The 18615-nt window shown below is 40.1% G+C and overlaps 1 protein-coding gene across 2 annotated transcripts in view; it reads right to left on the reverse strand.

Moving 5' to 3' along the window:
• itgbl1 (integrin, beta-like 1) overlaps nucleotides 1–18309 on the reverse strand; it is a 49358-nt gene extending 31049 nt beyond the window's left edge. For both annotated transcript variants that reach the window (XR_015125520.1, XM_086267812.1), the window contains exons 1-3: nucleotides 18020–18309; nucleotides 14284–14486; nucleotides 2761–2907 (exon numbers count right to left, since the gene is read on the reverse strand). Coding sequence is in view for 1 of the 2 variants with exons in the window: in XM_086267812.1 (XP_086123938.1) it covers nucleotides 2761–2907; nucleotides 14284–14486; nucleotides 18020–18111 (442 nt within the window). In the remaining variant the exon portion in view is untranslated. The remainder of the gene's footprint in view (nucleotides 1–2760; nucleotides 2908–14283; nucleotides 14487–18019) is intronic.
• Nucleotides 18310–18615: the final 306 nt, after the last annotated feature.

Genomic DNA, 18615 nt, shown 5'->3' on the forward strand with positions numbered 1-18615 from the left:
GCTGTTAACTGGAAGCACTGTCTGTACATCAATAGTTCTAAATTGTTGTCTGACTGTGTGTGCGTGCAGTAACTCGCACCGTTCCCTTTTGTAATTATGTGCTAAAGAAGCAGAAGGCTAGACAGGCACATGCTGTGAATACATTTGCATTTCTATACAGGCCACATACGGTACAATACACACTCACACATATACATTCACTACACCAACAAACATGAACGCATCACAGACACATAAACATACAGTGGGGCAAAAAAGTATTTAGTCAGCCACCGATTGTGCAAGTTCCCCCACCTAAAATGATGACAGAGGTCAGTAATTTGCACCAGAGGTACACTTCAACTGTGAGAGACAGAATGTGAAAAAAAAATCCATGAATCCACATGGTAGGATTTGTAAAGAATTTATTCGTAAATCAGGGTGGAAAATAAGTATTTGGTCAACAACAAAAATACAACTCAATACTTTGTAACATAACCTTTGTTGGCAATAACAGAGGTCAAACGTTTACTATAGGTCTTTACCAGGTTTGCACACACAGTAGCTGGTATTTTGGCCCATTCCTCCATGCAGATCTTCTCGAGAGCAGTGATGTTTTGGGGCTGTCGCCGAGCAACACGGACTTTCAACTCCCGCCACAGATTTTCTATGGGGTTGAGGTCTGGAGACTGGCTAGGCCACTCCAGGACTTTCAAATGCTTCTTAGGGAGCCACTCCTTTGTTGCCCGGGCGGTGTGTTTTGGATCATTGTCATGTTGGAAGACCCAGCCTCGTTTCATCTTCAAAGTTCTCACTGATGGAAGGAGGTTTTGGCTCAAAATCTCACGATACATGGCCCCATTGATTCTGTCCTTAACACGGATCAGTCGTCCTGTCCCCTTGGCAGAAAAACAGCCCCATAGCATGATGTTTCCACCCCCATGCTTCACAGTAGGTATGGTGTTCTTGGGATGCAACTCAGTATTCTTCTTCCTCCAAACACGACGAGTTGAGTTTATACCAAAAAGTTCTACTTTGGTTTCATCTGACCACATGACATTCTCCCAATCCTCTGCTGTATCATCCATGTGCTCTCTGGCAAACTTCAGACGGGCCTGGACATGCACTGGCTTCAGCAGCGGAACACGTCTGGCACTGCAGGATTTGATTCCCTGCCGTTGTAGTGTGTTACTGATGGTGACCTTTGTTACTTTGGTCCCAGCTCTCTGCAGGTCATTCACCAGGTCCCCCCATGTGGTTCTGGGATCTTTGCTCACCGTTCTCATGATCATTTTGACCCCACGGGATGAGATCTTGCGTGGAGCCCCAGATCGAGGGAGATTATCAGTGGTCTTGTATGTCTTCCATTTTCTGATGATTGCTCCCACAGTTGATTTTTTCACACCAAGCTGCTTGCCTATTGTAGATTCACTCTTCCCAGTCTGGTGCAGGTCTACAATACTTTTCCTGGTGTCCTTCGAAAGCTCTTTGGTCTTGGCCATGGCAGAGTTTGGAGTCTGACTGTTTGAGGCTGTGGACAGGTGTCTTTTATACAGATGATGAGTTCAAACAGGTGCCATTCATACAGGTAACGAGTGGGGGACAGAAAAGCTTCTTACAGAAGACGTTACAGGTCTATGAGAGCCAGAGATTTTCCTTGTTTGAGGTGACCAAATACTTATTTTCCACCCTGATTTACGGATAAATTCTTTACAAATCCTACCATGTGGATTCATGGATTTTTTTTCCACATTCTGTCTCTCACAGTTGAAGTGTACCTCTGGTGCAAATTACTGACCTCTGTCATCATTTTAGGTGGGGGAACTTGCACAATCGGTGGCTGACTAAATACTTTTTTGCCCCACTGTATCTATAGCCTTCATTTAGCTGGAGTCATTGCACGCTAGTGAGGTCACGACCAAGTAGATGAAGGGCTGGCTGTCAGACTCACCTCACAGTGTGTGCCTTCAGCGTGTCAGTGCATAATACTATGTTAGTCACACAGACTGTGTGAATCAAATGTACTTCAGTATTTACTTAGACTATTGTTAATTCAAAATGTCTTCCAGTATTTACATATATTTGTATGTGTAGGTGGGATTTTTGTTTGAACTCATGTGTGTATGTGTGACTGTGTTTAGATATCTTTGTGGGGGCTAAAAGTTGAACGTTTTCTATGCTTGTGGGGACCAACAGCCCTTATGTGGACAAAATCCCAGTCCCCACGTGTTTGAAGGCATTTTTCAGACTCAAAATGTGGTTTTAGTGTCAGGATTACAATTAGGTTACGGTTAGGATTAGGCATTCATTTTTGATGGTTAAGGGTTAGGGTAAACGGCTAGGGAAAGCATTATGTCAATTAAATGTCCCCGCAAAGATATGAAAACACAGCGAGGGATTAATTGTAATTAATGCGTTTATTATGGTAACTCCTTGTTTATGTTTTTGCTTGTAGTAAATTGATATCACAGAAAAATTCATATAAACTGGTCGATTATTTAAAAAAGAGTTTTGAATTATTATTTTTTTAAATATTTGCTCATCACTTTGTAATAAAAAATTCGATGTGCCGAACTGATTACCCCCTCACTCTGTCTATTAATGGCTTGGTACTAGGCTATGTTTAGGCGATATTATTAAAATATTAGCAGAGCATGCCGAATTGTCTTAAAAATTGCTGTTGGTAATATGTGAGGGTGCAACGCTTTGATAAGTGTTTGCTTCAAAATTTATGTTATATGTAACTGACTCATTGTGCGTGTGTTTGTACAATAGCTGTACCTCTGTTGGAGCAGACCACCCCCTGTTGGTTTTTGCAAAGCTCTCTGCTCTTCTTGCTGGATAGGTTACACTCTTCCTGAAACTGGCAGGCATCACCGAACCAACCTTCATCACACTCGCACACTCCACAGTCACAGTAGCCTTGGTCTAAAGGGAAACACAATGCATCATATGCTGTTTACCACTGCTAACATCATGTACATGATCAGTATTTCACATCACTCTGTAAACACAAGGGCACATGTGTTATTTCTTAAAGGTACAGTGTATAAAATTTCACAGCTTAAAGTCAGTAGATTGCAGATTACAGTCAAATGAATTCTATTTTCTTACCCCTATCGATTCAGGTTTTACCCCTTGCTACAGTAGCTGCAGTAGGATAAACAACTCTGGTCGCCGTTCATCTGTAATGTGTGCAGATTGTTCACATCTATTTACGCACAAAATTTGTGAATGGAATTCGCGACAAGTACTTCTGTCCGATGACAGTGATACTGAGGTGACCTGTTTAGAATATCCTGCGCTTCTCTGTCAGAAACCGCTGCTGTTTTTGCTACCATTAGCAGCTGTTAGCTAGCATTAATGAAACTTTCTTTGAAGTGGATCTGACGTTGTGTAACTCTCATGCCACGTGATATTTTAATCAAAAATAAGTAACTGTGACAATATTAGGAATAAAGAAGCATGCTTATGTTTGTGTTTTAGAGCCCTGACTACAGCTCAGGAGATAAAGCTTCAGGGGAGGAATGTCCCCCGAAGCAGAGGAGGATTAGATGGAAATGATGGAGAGGGCAGTCGTGGAGGAGGAGAAAGACATAATAAGAAAGAGATGATGAAAGCATACAGGTACAAATGTTAAATGGTGAACTATAGTTGAAAGAGCCATTTGTAGTCTTTAGATTCAAAGTATCTTAATTAAAGGGTGTACTATGTGCGTGGCTGGTCTCTAGCTACACACATAAACGTGATTAGACAGAACTGTAGTCCATCACCAGAACATTAGTGCTCATTTGCCTGTTGTTGACTAAACTTCAACAAGACCCTCTGCTCCCAAATAACTTAAGCTGTGTAAATGTGCATAGTAAGAAGGCAGACAGGCACTGACATATTTCTATAATATTTCTAAGTTTTGTTTGTGCTATATACCAATAACCCAAGCATTGTGATATACTGGTTCCTATATCAATCACACTGCCAGAACATTACCATGTTCAGTGTTTGAAGGACCTACGCAGGCAGTCTGGCATCACTGTTTCTCATCATTCTGATGGTCACAGTGAGCAATATGAAAACAGGAGGAAACACATGATGCAAATGAGGACTGTTGACAAGTTATTATAAATGTTGCTCTCATTGCGTTTAGCAGCAAGGGGCCTTCTATGTCACACTCAATCATTCGCCTGAATCGTTCATCATGTAAATGTGGTGTCCTTTTCAAGGGCTATCCATCAGTCATTAGTAACGCACAAGTCCCCTGTCTCTCCACATTATCGATACGTCTCAGGGGACACTAGGCAACAGGTTGGAGGAAGAGAAAAATGGGTAACATGCACATCGAAGAGAACTAAACCACAGAGACAACAGAATTCCAAGGAACGTCCAGCTTTTATAAACCGCTAACAAATTTGGATTGTAATATTTATGCTGTTAAATTAAGCTCTTTGTTTGTGTACAAATATAAAGAAATATATGGTTCACGACATTATAAAGTCTTGTATAGCTGTAAGAACACTGACTTATTTTGCTTTTTGTCTGTGGAAAAAACTTTGCCTGTTTTAACTGCCAAGGTGTCAAATACCACCGTTGTTAATTTCAGTGTTTCAGATATGCACATGGTTTCCTTTAACATTGATCCTGTAACACAAGCAAAACCTTTCATTCCCTAAGTTGCAATATTTTAACCCTAAAAATGATATTTATCCAAAACTAACAGTGATTTTTTTTAACTAAATGTGTGAAATTACATAGTGATGGAAGCAGAACACAAACTGCTGTCTCCAGGCTCACAATCTAGTGAAGTATGCCATACCACCTACTTATGTACTGTAAAATAAGATTCATAAGCATCAATTACAATTTTATAATGACGACTAAATAATAATTATTGCCAACGCTGTGTTCGTTTAAGCGTTGGCAATTTTACTGTAAGAATTAAAATGATGACATTTTGTGATTTGTCCACAGTAAATCAGCTGTCTCATACGTATCGCCTAATGATTTATTAGTGAAAGTTATTCTAAAGTGTTATCTACAATAATTAGTGATTCTTGAATTGCTATTGCATTAAAAAATGCTGTCTTACAGTCTCGTTTAATGTGATTTTACTGATTTGTGTACATTTGGCGCATATTCATGAAGAACTATGCACATACTGTAATTGTAGAGACTCTTTTTTCTGGATTTATTGCATACTTTTTGCATATGGGAACTGGAGCACAATAGTTATAAGACAGAATTAGATTAAACACCTTCCAGCTTAATTCTGTAGACTATTACAAAGTCAATGCCACCCACTAGCCCCCGTTAATCTCCCCCTCGACAATCACTCTGACATATAAAACGTCCCTCTTTGTCTGGTAGGCCAAATTTTATGTGGGTGGGAAGGTGCCTGTCTGTCGACAGTTTATCTTTTCTAGTGCTTCCTGAGCAGTAATTCTCTGTGGTATGAGGGTGTCAGGGTCCCTCCTACGCTTCACAGACAGACACACATACTCAGCCAATAAGGTCCCGATCAGTGCACAGGTATATCCAATGAGGCTTGCAAAGTGTGGGTGCACCTCTTCCACCATCAATGGCAGTAATAACAGGTGATATAGTGCTGGCACAATTAATTGCTGATGAGGACAGGATGGTGAATCATGCAGCAAGCTCATTTCAGGTTTAGGATTTAACTTGTTCATGCATAATGATAGGTCTGCTTTTTTTCAAGTATTTCAAGTTAGATTAGTAGAAAACAGATCTTTTACAATTCATGCTTTTCATGCAGTTTCAATTATACACAAAACTGTAATCCTAGCCAAACATTACATGCAAGAATTGACTTTCTCTGGGTTCATTTTTTACATACATGTTTTTTTATCCAATTAGCATTTGCTCACATCCTTTGTTTCTATTGTGTTCTTCATTACATGCTAGTGATTTCACCAAGTAATTATTCCACCTTGCTTTTCTCTCCCTGTGGCCTGTGGCGCATGAAACGACAGCACGTCAACTTGTGTTTTGTGGAACAGTTCCAGGAGACACCTGTCTCAGGTAATAACTAATTATGTGTGTGTGCAGTACTTGGAGCAAGGAACTGCTTCCTGCTTTCATCCTTTTACACTACCCAACCTGATCATTCATTGAAAATATTGCCAACTTCATAATACCTTTGTTAAAGAATTTTTGAAAACCCAATGTAAGCAGGATCACAGCAACCGAGAAAAACACTTGTTCTGACAGCGTGAAGTGCTGGGAATCTTAATGGGTCCCAATCATAACTGACTTTTACTAGGAAACTTGGACAGGCTTAAGTGGCTTTTTCTTCCTGCAGCCCAGGCTGGAATCATTAGGTGACTCACAACACAGGCACAGTGCCCAGCAAAGCTCAGAATATCTTAGTGAAAGCGCATCAAAATATGTACTAGGAAAAAAAATACAGGGATGAACAATTTAATGGACTCTAAGGACTGCGATCCACTCTAGCCCGTTGTTTTGTTTTTTCTCTTTCTCTGGGAAATCAACAGTAAAAAACCTAATAACTTTATTAGGCACACCTTGCTAAGACAGCTTTGGAACCCCTTTTACCTTCACGACAATGTGCTCGAAACATTTCTGAGAGATCTGGGTATTGACGTGATAGCATCACATAGTTGTTATAGATTGTTTCCATGATACCAATTATCCCAGCTCACCAAATCCTAAAGGTGCTCCATTGGATTGAAATCTGATGACCGCAGAGGCCCTTTAAGTACAGTGGACTCATTGTAATGTTCAAGAAACCAGTCTGAGATGATGAGTAAACTCATACAGGGATCGTTATGATCAGCAACAATGTTCAAATAAGCCATGGTGTTGATTTGGAACCTGTATCAAGGAATTATCCCCCACGCCAACACACCACGAGCAGCTTGAAATGCTGATTCAAGGGAGGTTGGATTCATGTTTTCATGTTATTTATGCCAAATACTCACCCTACCATCCAAAAGTCACAGCATCAGAGACAGATTTGAAGTTTTTTTTTTTTTTTTAAACCTAGCTAGCATCAGATGGTATAGGCAGACAACTGACATGATTGTTCAGTTGGGCTTAAGCAACTATTACAGTTTATACTGCTCCCTGAAATGTGCCTGTATTGGAAGACACACAAGCTTATGTGATACTGACAGTGAAAGTTTATCTAAAGGTGTGTGATTTGGAGCAGTACTGTTTAAACCGATACCATATGTGGCGCTGACATTAAAACTCCTTGGGTGGGATATTCTCTGGCTCTGATAGGGGGCAAAAGGGCGCAGTGCAGAGTGAAAGAACAGAGGCTTTTAAAATCCAAGGCCTGAGAGACAGTGAAAGGAAGAAAAAAGAAAGGTGGGGAGTCAAAATGTGTTTTGACATCCACTGGGGGAAACAGGCTTTTAATCTTATGCTTACACCTCTGAATTTTAGCTCCTTTAAAATAGGGTGAGAATGACACGCATATGATAAAGTCTGCCAGAGTCACAAAGTTATAAATTGATCTGACTGCAGATGTATTTGGCTCTCTGCCTTAGTCCACATTAGTGGCCTGTAGTTGTTGCCAGAGGTATATGAGTAATGATTTTGTCTGTTGTTGTAGTAAGTCCACTTGAATCAAGAATATTTGATGATGACAAATCCAAATAAATGAGTCATTATGCTTTAATTAAGATGCAGTAGGTTCCATCCTGATGTAATAGTTTAACACTACTTAACATTTCATCTCCTTCTTCTTCTTTTAGCTGCTCCCTTTAAGGGTCACAGCAGTGGATCATTTACTTCATCTCATCCTATTCCTCTGCTGTCACTCCAATTCTCTGCATGTCCTCCTTAACTACATCCATGAACCTTCTCTGAGGTTTACCTTCTTCATGCCTGGGAGCCTCAGCTTCAAGATTCTTTATCCAACATATCCGCTATTCATCCTCTGCACATGTCCAAACCATGTTAAACATGCCTCTATAACTTTGTCTCCAAAACTCTCAATCTGCTATTTAACATTTCAATTAACAAGGAAACAATAAAGCAACATTTTTATGGTTTGTTCCCCCCACCTCCATTTTTTCCTCCTTTTTTCCTCTGGGATAACACTAACACCATTGTCCACCCTGTATATCTGATCAACCAAGTGGAATAAAATTACAAAATTGAGGGAGGATTTGCATCAATTGGTCCTGAATTCATGGCTCTAAAATGTTTACTAAAGAGCTTATGTGTTATTTACATATCCTGTCATGTGCTGTAATTTCTTCTCCAAAGGTACAAAGCACAAACTTATTCTGTTCAACAGAAAATATTGCTTCTCCTAAAAGAAAAGTCTTGTTGGAAGTCCAGGTTTTTCTTACTTTACATAGGTGATACAGATTAGCACAGCTTGCACCTGCATCTAGCAGCTAATTTGTCACACCTTTAAACAAAGAATGGGCAGCTCTCTCATCTGCCATTATTTCCTTGCCACTGCCTGTTCTGCTAAAATTTCTCAGCTATGACCAGAGCATGCCAAATGTTCTATTTACTCTATCTAAGGAACTAAACACCTATTAGATTACTTTTATTTGTAATGGCAGTCTCCCCATGGACCTCTCCACGAACTTTATTATAGCGGAGGGGTTTGCGTGGGAACTATGTTATCAGGGCTATTTCCCCATTGGGACTCCCAAGGAAAATTGATCCTGAGTCCAGACTAAGAGAGATTCAGGGGGGGAAAGTATGATGAAGGATAAATCATGGGATATGGCTACCCTGCTTAGGATAGGGTTACTGGGGCCCCACCCTGTGCATAGTAGAGCTACTTGTGGCTGGGTCTTAGCCCAAAAGAAAAACATGGGGTCAACCCTCATCTGGAGGGTGTGTAAGGGGTTTGTACTTTGTGAATGGGAAAGTGTTTGGGGCAGAAGTGCTGTCAACCCGACAAATCTGGCTTTGGTAACATAGAATGTCAATTCTCTTATGGAAAAGCAGCCTGAGCTAGTGTTTGAGGTTGAGAAGTACCAGCGTGATATAGTTGTATTTGCCTCAACAAAAAGCTTGGGTTCTGAAACCAGTCTCCTGTTGTGTGGCTGGACTCTATACCACTCCAGAGCTGCACTTGATTATACGTAGCAGACTTAATGAGGTATACTTGTATCCTCCCAGTTCTGTCCCTGTACTGCACTTTAGACTTTTCCCAAGTGGACAAAAGGTTGCTTCCTTGCACATTTGGGTTGGGAAATGGGTTCTGACTGTTGTTTGTGCTTATGTGCAAAACAACAGTTCAGTGTTCCCAGTCTTATTGAAGTCCCTGGGGAAGTGCTTGAAGGTGCCTCTGGGGATTCAATTGCCCTGGTGGGGTACTTCAGTGCTCACATGGGCAATAACGACACCTAGAGGAATGTGACTGGAAGGAATTGGTAGAGGGTTTCTGCTTTGGTGGCCTCAGGATCACTTCTCTTCGCTATGGATGTGATCCTCCTAGAAAGGATGGCTGGGCTCTCCCTTTGAGATAGGTTGAGAAACTTAGGGTATGTTCACATTGCAGGCAAAAGCGCATCAAATCCGACTTTTTTGACCCTATGCGACCCATATCCGATCATGGTATGACAGTTTGAACAGCACAAATCTGATATTTTCAAATCCGACCTAGGTCACTTTCGTATGTGGTACTGAATCCGATACATATCTGATGTTTTAGAACGCGACTGCTGTTTGAAAGGTCATGTCGCATTAAATCCGTCTTTTACGTCACTGACACAAGACAGACACCAATTATCACCGCCTGAGAAGACAAACGAGAAAGCATCCATATATACCTCTGCACGGAGGTAGCAGCCACTGCTCCAAACAAGGCCATTGTTAAAGCACGGGCTCTCTTTTTTCTCAGAGTCCTGCATTATCTAATTAATTTGTCAAAATTCTGACGGTTACGACTGTGCAGAAATTGATAGACTGCTGCAACAACACCTGCTAGCTCTGTAGCCGCCATTTTTACTTACATAAACAGAGCACGTTGAGTGTGACGTCTTCTTTTGCGCATGTGGGCTGCTTTGAGGGCCGTGAACCATTCACACTAGAGCGCGTTTGATGTCACATTTTATTTGTAGTGTGAACGACCAGACAAAAAAAAATCGGATTTGATTAAAAAATCATTAAGACCTGCAGTGTGAACGTAGCCTTAGTCATTTAGGACATGCTCAGTGTAGAACCAATATTTTCCACATCAAAAGGGACACGTGGGGTGTTTTAGGCATGTCCTATTGGAAGAACGCCCCTGTGCAGACTACAAACTATTATCAAAAGCACTATGTTTAAAAGACTTAATGTTGAAATCAGATCCAACATTCAACTTATGCCTCCCCTTCTCAGATCAGCACAGACATGGAAAGCAAGCGTGAGAGCCCGTGCCAGAAAGCTAGGGACGCAAAGTTTTCAAATGAGTCATCAACAGAGGAGAAAAAGACAAAAGCATGTGAAAAAGATTATGGAAGCTTTGCCACGTTGACCTTTGTTTCTTATAACAAGAGTGTTATTACATAACCTGAGAATAAACATAAACACTCGAACCAGACAAATCAGAGTTAGCACTTTTGGAACTTATCAAAGGTCATGTTTTCATGTACTGCAGCTTATTTTAAAATGAGGACATGGAGTCAGAGCAGGAAAATTTAAGCACAGTTGAAAAACAAACAGCTGAGTGAAACAACACGTTTTTGAACAGTTGGTGAACAGATGTTATTCCAGATCATCGTCCTTGCTCTACTATAAAATAGGATGGGATGTCTGTGGGAGGAAAAACACATGACAGCATCAATGTTTTATTGGACTTCTAGCTACAAATTCAACCGTTATTCAGCAAAAGCTCCAGTGTTATCAGATTTATTTTTTTTGTCTGTTATAAAACGCCTTTTATATTTTGGTAGAATGTATGACAGTTATATATATGATAATATTTTGTATACAATAGTAATACGCAACAGGACAGCTAATTTTCTTCTCTGGTTTAAGTGACATGGCATATCATGAAATTTGGCTTATTTAAAGCATGCTGTAATAAAATAAAAATAAAAATCTTGCACACAATATAATCCTGTCATGGAAGAAGCCGGTTTCACACGTATAATTTTGAAGCAATTTTGAAACTGATAAGACATTTGTACATCTTTTTATATATACAAAGAAAGAAAAAACATAGTTGTCAGAGAAAGGCTGCAGCAAAAATCCAGAAAAGTCCATGGAGAGCTGACAAATTGACTATAACAAGAGGCAGGTAGCATGCAGGGAGACAAAAAGATGCACATTTACGCACATGAGGCTAATTGGGGAAGTGGTAACAGGTAACTAGATACAGTTGAACACAATTAAGGAATAAACAAAGAGGAGGTAAACATCAAGCAAGACATGGGAGACAATGACTAAGAAATTAAAACAGGAAGTAAAAAAGCTAAACTTAAGTTCCATCCACAATGGAAGTGATTCATAGTAATGTGGTGAGCAGACATCACAGGAAGCCAATAGCATTCGGCGACTTTAAGTGACTAATGGTGGGGTAGCCGCTGGCGAAGAGACAGTGGTACGGCTACAATAATCAAATAAAAAAGAAAACCAAAACTCGAAACCCTGGGTTTGAAAACTCAGGACCAAGACATAATTAAGACAATTAAGACAATAATTATACTTTCATACTAACAAGAAAGTATAAATAGAGAGCAATGATTTAATTGCTCTCTGTGTAAAATGATCTCTTTTACACAGTTTTACACACTTTATAACATCAGTACGCACTGGGTTAAAATAACTTTGACACCTCCGGGTATATTACGAATAGGCTACACAGACAGGCATATTATATTTAAATCTAAATCTTCATGCTAAGTTGGCTTATATGTCAATCAAAAGAAACTAATACAACAAAGGTTATGAAAAGCAACCCAAAAAGGGATCTCATTTTAAAGCTGTGTTGAAAACATAATATTTTTCATGTGAGGCTCCAAAGAATGAAGATGATATTATAACTCCTAGGCATGTCATAACAAATCAGTGTACAATATTTCAACCAAGAATTTAAATATATCACTATCATGCCTAACTGTATCCCCATAACCACCATCCGGCTTGACTTGTTGCTATGACTGAGAGAAATTGAACCAGGTCCAAGCTAAAATAACATCTAGGTGCCAGCAAAGCTTATGGTTTTGGAAAAGAAAAAAAGGATAGACTTTATCCCTTTGGAGAAAAATCTATTTGGATCTTATCAATGGGTGGTTGTGAAAGGCAGATAAGGCTGCAGATGGAACTTGGGGACCAGTCTTTGACGACAGGCCCATGCTGCATGGGGCATTGTGGGTAGAGAGGTTAGGTGGGTGCTTTGGGGGCAAATCTTCTTCTCAGTGTGCTTTAAATGTGTTTTCTATGACCTGCTCCATGGGCAAATGATTTTGTGAGCGTATGGCTAGCTGTGTGTGTGTTACAATATGAGACTGAGCCTGATGATGGATGTGTGTGTGTGTGTGTGTGTGTGTGTGTGTGTGTGTGTGTGTGTGTGTGTGTGTGTGTGTGTGTGTGTGTGTGTGTCTGTCTGTCTGTCTGTCTGTCTGTCTGTCTGGGTGTGAAAATCCATCCTTCTCTTGATGCATTTAGGTTCCATTGGCAGTCTGTGTACTAGTGAGTGAAACCCCATTATCAGACTGAAGCAGGGCCTTGCTCCAGACTGCTGAACCATAATGAGCTCCTCACAGCAGCCAATTTGTCTACACAAATAAATCACTCTACCCCTCACACGCAAGCACACCCGCACACATGGATATATATCTTCTTTAGAACTAGTCTGCGTGCACACATATCTCCATTAAACCTTGACATTCATAGAACAGTGGCCAAAGAGGACAATGCACAAAAAAAGATGAGAACTGTTTTTCCCTCCATTGCCATTGAGGAGCCAGCATTTCTCATACCCTCCAAAGTACCACATATGATAAATTCATATTAAGCCTTGGTAACAGATTGCAAATTGAGTTTACATGAACATATTGTCTAAAATGTTTGCCTGTTTATTTTGTAAGTTTGTTCACAGCTAATGTAGGCCAGTACAATAGCCCTGTGATATAGTTTAACATTTTGAGAATCAAATCAGCTAGATGTTATAAACCTAACGTAATACATTTGGACAGAGCACAACAAACTTTAAGCACAACATGGGTCTACTACAAAACAACTGCTCTGAGCAGTTAGAATGAAACAAAACACTGTTCCAGCCAATGAATCCAAAACAATGCCCCAAATAGGATATAATCTATTATTACATATATTTAATTCACAGTTGTTGTTGCCTGTATTAGTGAAAGATGACCATCAACTAGTCACAAAGTTACAAAAAAATAGTAACACTGGTCACTGTTATAGTATGTTACATCAGACTGCATCGGTTTTAGTTACATTTAGCTAATAAACACGCAACTGTGTAAAATCATAGCAGTTTTATATTTTCTGATATATCTACACCTTTATGTCTTAAACTATTCACCAACCATGATTTAACTTGCTCTTGAGTACAGGTGCACTCTAAGTGTTCTTTCTGTGAACTTATAAAATTTCAAGCAGCAGGGTAAGTTCAAAGCCGTTCCTTCCAACAAAAGCTAATGCCTTGGTAACATTTGAGAACCAACCAGCTGCCTATTACCAGTGAAACCCTTTGAAGTACTGCCAAGACAATGTGGGCTGTCAATTACACAATATTGCACCCTTCTGACTCTGAAATACAGGTGAAACAAAAATACCCTAAAACATTCCAAGTCTGAATTACAAAATTCATATCAAATGAATATTAATGCCTATTAAAGCCAAAAAAATAATATGAAAGACATTTTGATGATTACGGTTTCCATTCTTCCTGCACCTGGCTGGAGCAAACACTGCACTTCAGGTGCACAGTTTATTTGCCAAACTCCTCTGATGTAAGGAGGAGTGAAGAGTTCTGTTGCATCGCTTACTGAACCATCACTAACAACCATATCTAAGAGGTAAAATATGTGCAGCATGTCCCTAGAATTCAGATCATGTGAAGAAAAAAAAACAACAGACTTTTTACTGTTATAGAAACCCATATAACTGTGTTAGGTATCAGTAAATGTAGTGTGCATTAAAATGTGACTCCAAATCTTCCCATCTAAGTGTCTAATAGTGACAAGTAACTGAGTCAAGTTTTACTATTGCTGTATCAAATAGTGCACTGAAACATGTGCCAAAAGAGATGCTGTGCCTGTGCCTGTCTCTGAGATGCCAGTAGTTTTGGCAAAATAGCAACATTTGAGACCTTAGAAATGAGGACAGGATCATACGCACCGTTGCAGGTTTTCCCATTATATGTAGCACAGACCCAGTCGTGGCACTCGCAGCGCGGACCGAAGAACTTCCCTGGTTCTATGGCCTCACAGATGCAAATGCCGCAGTTACATTTTCCCCTTCCGCTGCAGATCTTACCATCAGGCGTCCGGCAGCGGCGCAAGGATGACTCTGTGGACAGCTTGCAAACACCACCCACCTGGCTGGGAAAAAGAAAGATCAGATTTTCCACAACTTTTATTATGAGGTTAAAGTTTAAGTGTGTTCACAAGGTGGGGAGTCATGCATCAGCATCTCTCTTTAAACATATAAAGAGACCTATTCAAGATATTTGGTATGTGCGGTAGGACTTAACACATGTAGCTTTCGATGCAATGGCTTGGAAGAAAGAAGTCTAAGAAAACAAAAGTGGGAAGAATGTAACACACAGCCCATATATTTGAGTCTTTATCAAGTAATAACAAACGCCTTGGAAACACACACATGACCACATGCACAGCTAATAAATTCAAATAAACCCAATCGTACAGACACAAATGCACTTTTCATTTAACACACTCTAGGAGCTGTTTTCTGAGTTTTACCCTAAAGCGTTTCTGAGTGAGATTTGTTTCATTTGGATGCCGTCTGGCATTCTTTTTTAAATCCCTGCCCTCTCTTGATATTGGCCAGATGTCCGCGTTTGAAAACTGAACACATTTCCAAAAATCAACAGCTCAAGTGTTCTTGACCCTCCTATTAAAATTAAATACAGAATGTGATTGTCCTGAGTGTCACAGGGAGGTTATACAAGCCCCATTTCACACAGACTTTAATCAGTAATGGCCCTTTTAAGCCTGATCACAGAGCTCAGCCACACGATGCAATGAACTGAAATGTATCTGATTACATTTATTCATTTTTTTATTTATTTTACGGCAGCATGACATTCAAATGACCTTTTTGGATTGTGTTACTCTGTCCAGTTCAGCTGATCAGTGATAGATCTGGTTAATGCCTGGCTTTTGTTCTGTAGAGTACCTCCCAAGAATACAACCAGAATTCCACAAAATAGTAAAATAACATTCCAATTCATAAAATTAATGCTTGGTGAAGAGAGTCTAACTTGCTCCACATTAGAATTTTGGACTTTCCTTGGTTTTAACTTGGGTTTTGTTTAACTGTTTTTTTCTCCTTGTTACTATGTCTCCAGGGGACAGTAGTAACTTTCTTGGCTATCCAAGAAAATAAAAACTGCAAAATGTACAGTTTTAATTAACTGACTGAAGAAAGACATTGGACTGGCCATCACTTCTTACCACTTCTTCAAAGAAATTGGGCAAATTGCTCTGAGCACCAAAACCTTGCCAAAAGTATTCACTCACCCATCCACATCATTGAATTTTGGTGTTTCAATCACTTTCATGGCCACAGGTGTATAAAATCAAGTACCTAAGTATGAGAATTGCTTCTACAAACATTTGTGAAAGAATGCGTCACTCTCAGGAGCTCAGTGAATTTCAGAGTGGTACTGTGATAGGATGCCATCTGTGCAACTAGTTGAGTTGTGAAATTTCCCCACTACTAAATATTCCACAGTTAGTGGTATTATAACAAAGTGGAAGCGACAGCTATTCACCCACAAAGCAGTAGGCCATGTAAACTCACAGTGCACTATCAGGGGATGCCAAGGTTTCCATGGCTGAGCAGCTGCATCCAAGCCTTACATCACCAAGCACAATGCAAAGTGCCCAAACTAGTGGTGGAAAGCACGCCACAACTGGACTCTACAACCGTGTTTTCTAGAGCGACGACTCACACTTCTCCATCTGGCAATCCACTGGATGATTCTGGGTTTGGCAGTTGCCAGGAGAACTGTACTTGTCTAACTGCACTAAGCCAAGGGTGAAGTTTGGTGGGGGGGGGGATTATGGTGTTGGAGTGTTTTTCAGAAGTTGGGCTCAGCTCCTTAATTCCAGTGAAAGGAATGCTTAATGCTTCAGCATACCAAGAAATTTCAAAAATTTTTACTAGTTACTAGTCCTTAAGGACCCCAAAGTGCTTTACACATCCAGTCATCCACCCTCGTGATGGCATGCTACACTGTAGCCACAGCCACCCTGGGCGCACTGACAGAGGCGAGGACACTGGCACCACCGGGCCCTCTGACCACCACCAGTAGGCAACGGGTGAAGTTGAAGTGAAGTAGAAGTGCCCAAGGACACAACGGGGCTTGAACTGGCAACCTTCCGATTACAAGGCGACCTCCCAACTCTTGAGCCACGACCGCCATAGATAATTCATGAGATGTAGCTTCTCTCTAAGCAGCAGCAGCTGATTCATATTTTTGTTTTGTTTTTTTAAAAAGGTTGGTAGTACATTGCACTACACTGTTTAGCTTTTTAAACTTTTAAAGCTTTCAATAATAGCACAAAATATCTGAGAAGTGAGTACTCAGTCCATTTCCCATTTCTAGACTATCTTCAAAGATGTGTTTTCAGTCCCATGGCTTAGTTTTATTACATTTGAGTCATATTAGGAAACATTTTTTGCATCATTGAGTATGGGGAAAAAAAGCCTATGAGCCCCATGGGCATCATGTGACTTGTTGTTCCACAGGGGCTCCTCTTAAAGGCCTTTTAGAGAGAAAGGTGCCGATTAAAAAATAAAGCTGATATAGCGTTACCATAGTTTTATGACTACAGGTGGAGCTCTACAACCTTAATCCATGTGCTCTAAGGATATTGTGTGGGCTGAGCATAATATGGATATTGCATAGCACTCCTTGGCTGTGCTTACAGAATTGAGGTTATAACTTTGTTGCTTAGCATTTTTAGACTTTTTTTTAACACTGCTAGGTCAATATGATGACATAACTGGCAAACAAATAAAACACAAATTATTCAAATGTACATTGGAAAAACTGAAGAAAATATTGCAACTACCTAGATTCCCAGTAGCTGTTACTTTCTGTAATGCATGTGTGGGTTAGCTGCAGCTGTTCAATAAATATCCCCTGTACACTACATATGCAATGTAATCACTACAGAGGCACGGTGCACCTGCTAAAGAGTAAACACCCACAACTTTATGTCATCGTTAAATATTTACAGTTCTGCTAACCAGGGCTCGACTTTAGAGTAGCAAAATAAACAGAAATAAGTCTTATATTCGTTACTGTATCCAGTTTCAGTGACTGACTTGATGTACTTTTGTTTCCATTTACAGTTTGTATTTGAGGTTTAAACTTGAATGTTCGTTCTTTCGGCAAAAACAAGTAAAAGCTCTGATACAAAATAATATTCATTGCAATTACCCTTTTCTGTTTCTGGCTTTTCCTCATTATTTTGATTTTGCTTGTTGCTATAAACTGATCCCACAGCAAATCCTTTTAAACTGGAGATTTTTTTTCCCCTCACAATAAGCTCAACTGCAAAAGAATGTAAAGCTGAACTGTGCAAAAGAAAGTAAAACAAAACAGAAAAAAAGTTTGCATCCAATGTTAGACGACAGAATCCGAGACACACGCAGCATTATGATGGCAAGTAAAGTGGCATAAAGAAAACTGCACAGGAAAGAATAAAACTATAAGAGTAAACTATAGGAATAGACTTTCCTAAACTTTCCCACATTGCACTCTATAAGTGTCGCCTTTGTCAGCAAGTCTGCACCTCCCTTTTCCTTCTTGCTCTCCAAACTATCCTAAAATAAACAAGAAAAACAACAAAAAAAACCCCAAAGCTGTGTGGAAACTCACCTCACCGACTGCAACAAAGAGTCCTCAATGAAAGAGAGAAGGATCAGAAAGAACGGCAGTAACATGGACTGTACCAAAACCTCAGTGTGCATGTTTAAATCCCACAGAAAGCTGAAGTAAAGTGGCTTGAAGGAATGCCCCAATCCTTCACTCCTGAAACAGACAGGAAGAGAAGGGAGAGGGAGAGGGAAAAGAAAAGAAAAGAAAAGGAGTAAAGGAGAGAAAACGCAGCAGGCTGGCCTGAACTGGCTCGGTTCCTTCAGAGGCCAACAGTCCTCCACATACAAGTGCCTTTGATTAGTCTTGACTCTCAGACACAGTCCTGGGCAGGAGCTAAAGTAGGGAAACCTGCCAAGATGAAAAGCTAAGTCACCAGTTTGAGAAGTAATTAGAAGCAGACGGCTTCTCTAACTTTTTTTTTTGGTTTCAATCTTTCCCCTTTCCTTTTCCAGATGATCTCTCTACGTTGCAGTGTTTTTATTTCTAAGTTTTCTTCTGGTGTTTTAATAATAAATAAGATCCAGAGTCAAAGAGGCAAGCCCCCGCCCCAACATTTAGAGTGTATCCATTTGTCATAAAAGAAGCCGAGGAATTGT

Source organism: Aulonocara sp. 'chitande type north' Nkhata Bay, linkage group LG16, assembly GCF_057382095.1.
Source record: "Aulonocara sp. 'chitande type north' Nkhata Bay isolate Kocher_YH1m ecotype deep benthic linkage group LG16, A_spYH_male_GT1.1, whole genome shotgun sequence".
In the NCBI taxonomy this organism is placed as follows: Eukaryota; Metazoa; Chordata; class Actinopteri; order Cichliformes; family Cichlidae; genus Aulonocara; species Aulonocara sp. 'chitande type north' Nkhata Bay.